General features: G+C 34.2%; 1 protein-coding gene across 1 annotated transcript in view; it reads right to left on the reverse strand.

Moving 5' to 3' along the window:
* LOC149148330 (acyl-CoA hydrolase 2-like) overlaps positions 1 to 12081 on the reverse strand; it is a 501847-nt gene that overhangs the window by 15471 nt on the left and 474295 nt on the right. The window contains exon 13 of the mRNA XM_089440526.1: positions 5119 to 5220. Coding sequence (XP_089296652.1) covers positions 5119 to 5220 — 102 coding nt within the window. The remainder of the gene's footprint in view (positions 1 to 5118; positions 5221 to 12081) is intronic.

The raw sequence follows: 12081 nt of genomic DNA on the forward strand, positions 1-12081 counted from the left end.
CCAAGTCGGCATCAAGGAGATCAAGTTAGCTTCAAATAGGGAAATTCGACCTCACCTCAAGCCTATATATACAAGGAGATCAAATTCATTTGGAGCACTCTCTCACTCACTCATAAGTTCGATATCCAGAAGAAAGAGATGGAAAAGTGTGAAGAAGGAAAGGAGGCTAAAAGAACTGCAAAGTTGAAGGAAAGGAGAAAATCGAAATTATGAGTTATCTATCTCTCTCTCATTTGGATTCCTCTGGGAGATCAATGTTTTTCTTGTCTAGTCAAAGTTGTTTTTTTTGTTGCTGCTTCCATTTTCCAGGTTAAAGTGTTGCTGCTTCAAGGTCGAAGTTGTTGGAAGAGGATGTTGAGTTGGTGGTTGGAGGAGGTTTCTTTCTAGGTTGAAGATTCTCAAGCAAACTATTTAAGGAAGATATTTTGATTGGGTTTTCCCCTAGATAGGGGTTTTTCCTTGGCAAAGTGCCTACATCTGGTCTCTTGTGTTTTTGTGATCTTCATACACACATAATTTGGTAATTTATTGATGAAAGATAATATAACCAAGAAATAATAAAAACCAACATAATTCAAAAGTTATTATCAAGAAAGAGAAATCTAACCCTAACTATACTAGCATTTATTTCTCAACACAGAGAGTCGTGGCTTTATGGAAACTAGTGGTAGAAGTTATTCGCAAACCATGCATAATCTAGTTCAATCTTCAAAATGCAATTTTACAATCCTAGAAAGTGTTGAGACCTGCTAGGGATTCGAGGCACTTCAACTTCTGTTGATGGCTATGCCAAGATCTTGTGACTCTAGTAAGCCCCTCGAACTAAGTTAGATCTAGTTTCTCCTGCGCAATTCTTCTCTTTACATGGTTTCACTCTATGAAATTTTCTTTTTGAAAGATGTTTGGTATGTCGAATGTGATCTTTCAAATTTCCAATATTTTACTTCTGACTCGATTCAAGAATCTTTTTCAGTTCGTTCATCTTCATGAAAATCTCTCCAAGAAAACTTGGATTTGGAATGTGTATCTCTCATAGGGTCATGGAATTGCGAAGTTGATCATTCCAAAGAACATCTTGGCTGAATAAATCATATCTATCAGATTTATTTCATGATGAGTAGCTCTTAGCTTTCCTTGTGAATATCATATCATGAATCTTGTTCTTCATCGCACGTGAAATCATTTTGAGTGTGAATGAATGCATGAGTGATTGTGCGAATCAAATTCTTTTTCGTTCACTACATCTTAGCTGGTTGTCTAGTTTTTGATGTATTGACATTCCTTTATTATTTCGATGATTACGATGTTAGTGTAGTGTGTTATTAGTTACAAAGAGATCATTTCTCACATTCATAACATGAGGAAGATGATTCTATTATTCAAAGCATTTGCGAAACTGTTCAAATTGATTTATCTTTGTTTATTACAAATTGGGAATCTGATGCCTTAATCAACCCATCTGATCATTATTTTGTCCTTGATTACTGTCATTTGTTTGATCATTTTTCCAATAGTATACTGAATGAAAATTGTTTTACATTCTTCGATCTTCATCATTCAACATCTCACTATTCAAATTTTTGTCCAGCGATTGAGGCACTCGAGCCTTCGATGATGGTTATGTCAGGTTCTCACTGTCTCGACATGCTTGTTGAATATGATCAGATCTATTTTCCCTCACAAGATTCTCATCGTAATCACGTACCTATAATTGAAAAATCATCTTTTCAAGTATTTCGGGGTTATCAAGAGGATTATCATGAATTTTACAATCCAATCATTAAATGGTTGGAACAATCTTACGTGGCAAACTCTATCGTAAACAACAAGTTTCGACCTTTCTGCGTGCTTGCTAAGGAGTTCGGTGTACATGGAGACATATACCCAAGAAGCTTCCAAGGCTTTTTGAATGATAGTTCTCATCGAAAAAGTAAGAATACAAACTGGTTAGAAGTGGTGGCTATGGTGTATCTTTATGTTCATAGGAAAGACCTTCAAGTTTTTTTCCAGGCTATTCAAGTTCTTATCTTTTCTAGTGCACATTGTTTTATATTTTTTTTTAATCAATTACATCTTTGTAATTGCAGGTCAGGAACAATTATGGTGTCTACATTGGAAATTCCATTATACGTGATCTCAACCATCTAGATGGTTAGGTTAGGTGTAGGTCTAGTTGTATTTAAGTGTATCTACGCGCCCATCCTGCATTCATTTCCTGTAGTTTGTCTTGTGTTTCCTTGTTTTGGTTTCACATCATGGTTTTCTTGTAGCCATTTTCTATCTTGTCTTCTAGTTTGTTTCCTTGTTGTGTTGTCTTTCCTTTCGTTTTGTGAGACCAAGCATGAAGATGCTCTGTTGGTTGAAAGGGAATGTAGAGAAATAGAAAGGGATTTTTTAACACTGCAACATTTGGCTAACTCTCTGTCCTTCTTCCTTGTCTTGGTTACATCTTTTAGTTGATTATGTTCCAATGGAAAATATGATCCTTGTGTTAAGAAAGCCTTGTGTCTAACCATGACCTCCATGTCTATTTTGTAAACCTCAAGCCTACACTTGGGTTTTTATATATCCATGTTTTCACACTGATCCAATCAAGTAAATAAGGACAAAGGGGAAATCTAAATGAGCAAACCAATAGTAGAGGTATTATATATGCTTCTCTCAAGGGACAACCTCTCATGCTCTTAGTAAGTCGGGATCCCTCTTATGCCCATGAAATAAATATTGTCGATGCACAGTCCTATATAAATAAATAAATAAAGGCGAAAGAAGAGAAACACTTCCTATGAAAAGAGGTGAAGAAAGCAACTTTGCCAGGGTACTATCCAGGCTCACTGGTAGCAGAGCATTGTTTTCATTCTTGAAGTGATGCTATCAGGGTACTGTTGAGGCCTGCTGGTAGCAGAAAAGAACTAGAGGTGAAAAAACTACACTCTAAAAATCTAAAGATCGTGAACTTTATTACCCTATCCCGATTCAAAACATTGTGTAATATTTGTGTTTAACCAAGTAAAGGCATGAAGTGGACTATGTTTATGCACAGGGTAAGTGGGGAAGTCATGTTAATCTAAATAATGAATCAATACTTCCTGAAGAACTAGACCATGCACAAAAGAGTTGACCAAGGCAGGGAGGTTATAGTTATATCATTGTGTCGCCAAGTGTTGTTGTTGCGACAAATAGCCTCCAAAATTTTGTGTACACTCAAATTTTGGAGCCTACTGTGGATCTTGCAATCGATCATTTGGTAGTCGCTTCTTGGTTAGCTGATTCTTTTTTAGCTCCCTTCTTGGACTAAAAGTGTCGAAGTCACTAGCTCACGAATCTTCAATCTGTAACAAGCGCATGAGCGCATTCTTTTACGCAAGCTTGGAAAAACATAGCATGTTCCATCAAGACTGTGCATGTGCAATATTCAATCCATGTCTACAATCAATGCGCACTGACAACAATAATTTCTCACATTTTAGCAGTGTTTCTACTCCTGCTTTGGTGAGTTTTTCAAATTGTCACCCCCGTACACCTTTTTTTTTGCAAGCGTTTTTTTCATGTTTTCAGTTGTCGTTTTTTCTTGCTTTCACTTTAATTAGTGGTATTTTCATGTTATCTTTTCTCTAGCATGTGTGACTTTCATTGTTGATTCACATATCACAAGAGTCGTTCACACTTTAGCGATTGTCGTATTTTCGCATGTTAGTGGTCGCACAATGTATGTATTCTTGTTCTGATGGTTTAAGGGGTTATCTTTGTGTGAATGAGTTGGTCTAACCATGTAAACATCAGTCACACTCATTTCCAAAATTTCAAGCACTCTCGCACAAGTGTCGTCAAGTTCGTCGCAAAGTATACCTTTAGTGTCGCACTTGTCGTAAAATCATCGCAAAATTGTCACAATGAAGGAACTATATTGTTAACGTGTTCTAGATGATCTATATTGTTGTTTTGTCAAAATATTTCAAAGTGTATAATCACAATCAAAAGATAACATTGTTCACAAGAGTCTCTTTGATCCCACACTTAAAACTATCTTTATAAAAATACTAAATATCCAATTACCCAGATATTAAAAAATAAAAAAAAAACAAAAACAAAAAAATCATGACAGATACAAAACCGAAAAAACCTCAATTTAAAAAAAAAAACAAAAAAAACAAAAAAAACTTAAACCCACAATGAAAATCATCAAATAAGATTTCTTAAAAGGCAAACATTAAACAAGTAAACCCGTAACAACTCTTGGCATTGAGATACATGGTCATTGCAATAAGGAAATTTATTGACAACGTTACATGAATTTAAATGACACGTGGCATGAAACCAAACAATAAATTAAAGATTTCATTTCACAAAGGCAAACATAAAAGAAATAACTTCTAGCATTCAGCTAAATGTTTCGGGCAAGGCTACATAGATTGAAATGACGCAGGACACATAACTAGTGAGCCAAAAGTAAATTATAATGCAAGTTGCTTTGGATATAAGGATGTAATTTGTTTACCTATTTTAAAAACAATATGGGACTATATGTGCAAAACGAGACTCAAAATAAGCGATCCTTTCTTTCTTCAACATCTTTACATTTGATTGATTGAAACAATATTATAGGATTATTCTTTCACAACTCTCATACTATGGCACTAAGTAGCTAAAAGATTCACAAGGGTTTTTTCTTTTTTGACCTATCCTTATTTGCAAATATTTCGAATTTTTCCTTTGTATTTTTTCAGGTTGTTATTATATCCAAGTTTTCAAATTTAAGTTTATATTTGTCAATATTGTGAGGATATTTGAGTTACGCTTCTCCCAAAACCCTCGGTAATATATTTGCCAATTACAATATACATTTGCATTACACACCCATACCGGCCAAAGGACATAATCCCAGTTCACAAATTCTTTATTCCAAAGTGTAATCTCTCCTTTTACATTCTGAAGATTAATCTGTTATTTCGTTTCAAAATGTTTATTCTTCCAGGAAACTAGTTATTTATTTATAATATGAAAAATACCGGAAGAATATGACAGCTTAGGGTGATCTAGACTTCATGTTGCTATTGCTTCGCCCTTTCCTAGTTATGTATTTACAGTATAAAGAATACCAGAAGAATGAGAGCTTACAAGTGATCTAGACTTCGTGCTGCCATCGCTTCATCCTCTCTTCGATGCGGATAACAGCTGGTTTCCAGAAAAATAAGATCGGAGGCATATGCAGCTACACACCTGCAATTATAAATTCAACACATGAAATTTGTATGATTGTCTACTGTATTTGCAGTCTGCAAATTTCCCCTCATATCATACACACCAAAAGTTTTAACCTAATACTTGTTCAGCCACCCACGACGGCACGGGCATTTGAGCCTATGTAGTGTTAAATGTGAATTTTTTTCTGTGTACAACGTTTTTGAATTAATGAGATCAAGTTGCAAGCTTGTCCACTGTTTAAAAAACAACTGGAAAGCAGATATTGTCTACACACATTAAAAAAATTCAAATTGGAATGATAATTTTAACACCAAAACGATATTATCAACAACATAGTTTTTACATAAATGAAGCGTTACACTATCTTATCTTAAGACACTTTGCACATATAAATGAAATTTCACCCTTTTATATAGGTATACTATATTAACATATTAATAATTTGTTGAGAGATAATATCTCAGCCATTTACACATCAAGGTGTCTCTAAATCAAGGTTGCACACTAGCTGTTATGATGTAAAAAGTTTCACCATACAACACTGCACAAATATATCGCTCAAAAGTATGTCCCTCGATTAGAAGGAAACCTACTAATGGCTGATATTTATTCCTATATGACGAAGACAAAAAGTATAAGCATTACTGAGAGCAACCCCAGCAGAAATATTACTCATGTCCCTTCATATGTGACAACACACAACAAACCTCTACCACTGCACATGTTTTTCACAGCCTCAACGAGCAATAGTACACCATCTGTAGCAAGGGCTCTCTCACCACCTATATGCTTTTAGCCTTTTCATGAAACAGAATCACGTTCTGCAACATACAAGCAATCAAAAACAACGCAGAAAACTCCTACTTCCTTGTGAGAGAGTCAAACTAGTATTAGTTCTAATACCATGAAGGAAAATTAAAGAATAAACATAATTACCACACACCAATAACTAGTTTGAGGATCTATGCAGTAGGATATTAATAGTTTGAGGATCTATGCAGTAGGATATTAATTGCAGGCATATGTTTTGGATGGTTTTTTGGCATAGTTTCTGGTCAAATTTGCTTAGAATTAGGTATGGATGTGTTGTATCAGGTTTTGAGTTATCAATTCTTTTTAGGGTTTAAATTTGTATATACAGTCAAAAACCAATGCTAAATAACACATATAAAAATTTCACCAAATTTTTATTCACCTAATTCCAATTATAAACTCCAAAACATATAATTGTTAAGTTAAAATAATGTTAATTATTTCATTTATACTAGTTAAATCTAAATTGAAAGGAAAAGATAGTAATCATTCTTTTCAATTATCACATATCAACACATTAACTTATATACAATACCATTTATAAATTAAATTAAGAATATTTATAATGGTTAAAAATATAAACAAACTAAAATTAGATTAAAAATTTATTTTCAAATTTTTTAAAATTAAAATTTTATTGTAATAATAAAAATATATTTATATTTATTGAAAATCTATTTAATGTTTATAAACCTTTAAAAGGAAATATCTTTGACAATCTTCAAATTTCACCCTCTAAATCATAAAGATATTATTTAATATGTAGAGACTACCAAAAGAAAGTAGGTATGTGTGAAAAAAAGAATATAAATTAATAAAGAATATAGGCTTTAACAAAGTAAAAGTGGAGGATTAAGTATCAATTATGAGAGAAAAGAAGGAGAATTAGTATTTAAGGAAATTTGGTATGGTTATATACAGAGCCAGAGATAGAAAGAGAGGAATACGTAAATGTATATGATATGATTTTAAATAGAGGTATATATAAAACTAAATGTATATATTATGTGTAAATTTATATTTAATAGGGTTGGTTTAATAATAAAGGGGTCATTTGTGCAAAGTGAATATGTATCTACACAAATAATGTAGCCATTATTATAACAAAGATTTGAATGTATTAATATATTGGGATATTTTGAGGAGTCTTTCATATTCTTTACAAATCTATTGTGTTACTTATGTCATAATAAAGGGACTACTCAATATGTTTTACTGGGGAATAATTAGAACTAGAGAATAGAAGACTTAGTTTCTAAGTAAACTTATGTTTATTCATGGTAAGAGAGAGTACTTTGTTAATTAATTGTATTATTTTAAATATGAAAAAAACTAAATAATAATTAATTATCTATATAGAATAGAATTTCAAAACATTAAATATTCCATTTCAAAAGAAAATCACTAAAGTCTCTCAATGTTAAAGAGCGATTTAGAATCTAATTAGCCTTTAGCAGATTCCATTAAATATGAGCCATTAGTCTTAAGTTCTCGTAGTCTCCATTCTCACCAACATAGAACCTACAAGGTTATGCAAAAAATTTCTAGTAATCATGTGAAAAAAGAGAAAGAAGCAACCAAAGGTTCCATTTCACATCTTGGCTACCATATCTTTTAATTCCTTTACCTTTTTCTGCCCTCTTTGAACAATTAATTCACATCTCCTTTGCAGGTAGGGACAAATTCTTTTTTTTCTCAATTCTCCAAATCCTTAAAATCTCTTCTTTTTATATTTTTGTTTTTAATAGTAAAAAATACCCAACTTTATTATTCAATAACTTGATAGAGGTTAGATGATCCTCAATCCAAAAGTTCAAATCCAATCTACAATTTACATTACTAAACCAATTCAATTGCTCAACGCACTAGTCGAATATAAAAGTTGTGACACCTCATAATTTGGGTACATGCCCATTTGAAATCATTCCACTAATATGAAGGAAAATAAACACATCGTAGTCAATTGCACCTATTAAATAAATGAACATGTTAAACACACATGGAATGTGAAGACACATGAATGATAAAATAGTGAATTATATTTTATATTATCATTGATGTACATTTATAATACATTCTTGTGATTGTTGGATTCATATTCCAAAGTCTTAGACTCCTTTGGATGTTTAACTTAAAAAGTGTAACCCTTAGTGGATTAGGTGTCCAACATTCCCCCCTTAATCTGAAGGCGCATGTATTTGTCAAAAGAGAGAGTTGTAATGCAAAATGTGCAAAAGTATGCATTGCAACACTAGCCTGAATGTGCTCGCTTAGTGCAGTTCCCGAAACTCTTCCAAATCTGGCAAGAAGCTGAAATATTATGTTAGAGGAAATGCCCCTAATGCTTTGAAGAGGGAGATGTTCAACCTGGAAAAGGGAGGTCTGCAAACTTCATAAAAAACGGAGAACCTCAACTTGAAAAGGGAGGTGTCAACCTGTGGTGTTTTAAGGATGACCACCAACTCTGGAATGCTTAATGCAATTCCTGGAACTCTTCCAAAACTAACAAGAAGCTGAAGTCTTCTGCTAGAGGATGTGTCCCCAATTCTTTGAACATGGAAAAGCTCAACCAAAAAAGGTAGGTCTCAACCCCCACATAGATGGTTTAAGGCTGACTGCCAACCTAAGGCATGCTCAGGCTTGCCTAATGTGGCTTTGAAACTTGTATATGACCATCAATTCGCCCCATCAGATACAAGGTGAGATGATGGAGAAAACTCAACTGCAAGACTGGTTAATACTTTAAAACAAGTTCTAACAACTGAAATATCCTCTTGGTTGTTGAATCCCATTGCCAAGAAGCGATCCATCTAAGATGAATCTTTTTTCTTGGAGGAGGCTTTTTTTGAAGCATATGTTTGAAGAATGAGCAGTTTTATGACAATGCTCACATGGATGAAGATCAAAACAGTGATCTTTTATATGGCCAACTCAGTCACAATGTTGGCATTTAACAATCTGTTGTGGTTGTTGTGGAAGAGGGGCAAGATCTGGAATAGCTAAGGATGAATTGTCATAAAGAAATCTAGCGCTCTGAAACTGGATGGGCTTTGAGTAATCTAGAATATAAAAGGACACATCCTTGTCATATCCAAGAACAACTATGTTCTTGTTATGGAGAAGCTCTTCCCAAGGTCTTATGATGGGTTTGGTAATTGTATACTGGATTTATATATCTTCATGTATTTTGCTGCTTCATTAAGCATTGGATTTGAATCAAATACAACATTATTGACTTGGTTCTTATGGGAGTTTGTCTCAATGTTCTTAACAGAAAAAAGTTCAGAATGATGACTCTGCTGCTTTAATTCTTCTTACTGAAGCTATGATTCAAGCTCCAAAAAATCTACCTTCTCTTGTGTATACTGTAGACATGTTTTAATATCACAGAGAGTGTTCTTACATATTTTCATTGTATAATGATTAGTGGAATGTATCATAGTTTTCAAATACTCTAATACTTGAGTAGTTCAAGCCATATTCTCCATTGTCAAAATTACACATTTTTCAAAAAATTGATCACAACTATTACCCAATGAGGAAAAGTAACAACCACTCACAGTACAAAGACACAACAATATCCTCTATAAATATGCACCAAATAACCAGTGTGCAACTAGCAAGAAAGAATGACTTTACTCCACAAATTACTACTTTGTTGATGTTCAAAATGATTTTTTTCAATTCTATCTACCTTGGTGTCAGTTTATACCTCGGTATCTCATCTACAATCATGTTAAATGAAAAATCATAAGAATAAGTGAGGGCATGCCTTAATCTAAGTCACCTGATAGGATCAAGTACTGAACAACCCAGATGAAATGCTCTACCTCTTTGTGTTGATAATTTTATCAGTATGCCAAAGAAGAGCAACCCTCAATGGCCTCCAACGCCCAAACTACTTCAAATGTTCAGAAACCCCACAAACTAAATTGTAATGCACAGACCTCAGTCAAGGTCCACCTACATCTATTGGCATTAAGCAACCAATAACCTGAAATTGCATATGCTTGAATTGGGTGCGGGCCTAAGCACTGAAAAACAAACCTAAAAGCTTCAAATTATTGAAAAAATAAATATTATGACTGAAAGGACAAGAATTTTTGTTTCTATAATGACGAATACACATAAAGAGATTGAATGAATAGGAGATTGAAGAGGTAAATTGTGTGATGATGAAAAATGGATGTCGTAGCAGATCGAGTATATATTGGGATTTCAATCAACCGACTCGAAACATGGAATGTCAAACACAATATTTTCTACTATGCATCTTAACACTTCTTGGTATGGCATCCCAAAGGGTTCTTTACTTCTGTCCAGTCGAGTTATTCCAACCACGCCAATTTCCCAGCTTTGTTCGACAACTCAACTATGGAAAAATTCTATGATACCAATGATTTCTATGATTCTCTGTTAGAGGCTCACAGAGAGCTCGATGAATGGATGGATAAGAATTCCAGTGTAGAGGAAGAAACATTGTTGGTTAAGTTATAAGATTTTGATTCTGACATTTGTTTCTGGGGTCTATTCGTCATTGTCGGATCCTATGCGGCACCACCTCCAGATTCCCCCATTACTACCAAGTTTCCAACCTCAAACTCAAGGGCAATGCCTCCGATTTGACCATGAGATTTTGATGAAAAATGATGAGTTTAGTGTCCTAAAGGTCAAATATGGTTGCTCCAAAATTGAACTTTCCTAGTGTTGAGCTATTGTTGGATATGTTCCTAATACAAGCTGTATATTTCCACTTGATACTTATAATAATTGGCGAGTCCATGTGTTTGACATATTGATAGAACCATCTTTTAGAGATACCGATAGCCTAAGAGTGCCTGTCGAATGAAGTGACAAATGCCTTGAAGTTTGAAATCCAACAAGAGAGCTTAGTCCTACACTAGCAACAACTTCTATGGAAGAAACTGATGATGTCTGGTGTCAAACACTACTCCGGTTACTTCAAATGAGGATTATCCTTATCATCAATGGACATCTGTGGGCTCGGTAGACAATCTATCTCCCACCAATGATTTTCTAGTTGCCACCAAGAGGCGTTTTGGAAGTCACCAAGATAAGATCTGACATACTAACAGAGAACAGTCTTCAACCACTACACAACAAAAAGAGTATGTTGATTTTGAAGAGAAGTTGAAACACACGATTTATCTTGCCAGCCTTTCACCATTGGTCACAATACCAATCCTAAAGACAACACTTGGATTATCTGGATCCAAAGAACGCTTGTTGTGAGTGCCTTGGTGGAAATGCAAAATGAGCGACAGGCTCAGGAAACAGTGAGAGAGATCAATTACAACGCATTCATGATTGTAGGTATGCCGAGACCAGTTAGGGCCACAGCAGCAGTAGCTGAGATGTTTCCTGACCGTCCAGCACCCCCTAGGAGAAGAATACAGTGCTACTGGATAGAATCTAATGATCCAGATTGGAGAGTTGCTTTGAAGTTGAGCATTTCTCTGTGTAGAAGATTTCCTAAACGCAAATCATTCAACATTCATCACAGAAAAACAACACATACCACAAATCGCTCTTCAAGGCAGAATCCAAAATATAAATGGTCGTGGCAACAATTATGATGAGAAAACAAGGTATGACAACAATTTCAATGGATGGGGACAGAACTGATACATAGGGGAAGGCCACAGAACAAGTGGCTCACACTTGAGCAGGCAAAGAATATCCCTGCAACTCTAATACCATGTTAAACACACATGGAATGTGAAGACACAGGACTGAAAAAACAATTAATTACTTTTTCTATTAACATTGATGTACATTTATAGACGCATGGAATGTGAAGACACGAGAATGACAAAACAATTAATTACTTTTTCTATTAACATTGATGTACATTTATAATACATTATTTTGACTATTAGATTCATCTTCCAAAGTCTCTTGAAAGCCTTTGACTTTTTAAATTCCACACCATAACCCTTGGTGGATTAGGTTTCCAACAGAACACTCTCCATTGCAACTTCTAAATAGATAAAATAAAAATTATAATAAAAAATGGTAAGGAAAATTAATATTATTAAGTAC

The sequence above is a fragment of the Pinus tabuliformis genome, chromosome 9 (assembly GCF_031772625.1).
Source record: "Pinus tabuliformis cultivar Carrire ecotype Pingquan chromosome 9, CPIR1, whole genome shotgun sequence".
Taxonomy (NCBI): domain Eukaryota; kingdom Viridiplantae; phylum Streptophyta; class Pinopsida; order Pinales; family Pinaceae; genus Pinus; species Pinus tabuliformis.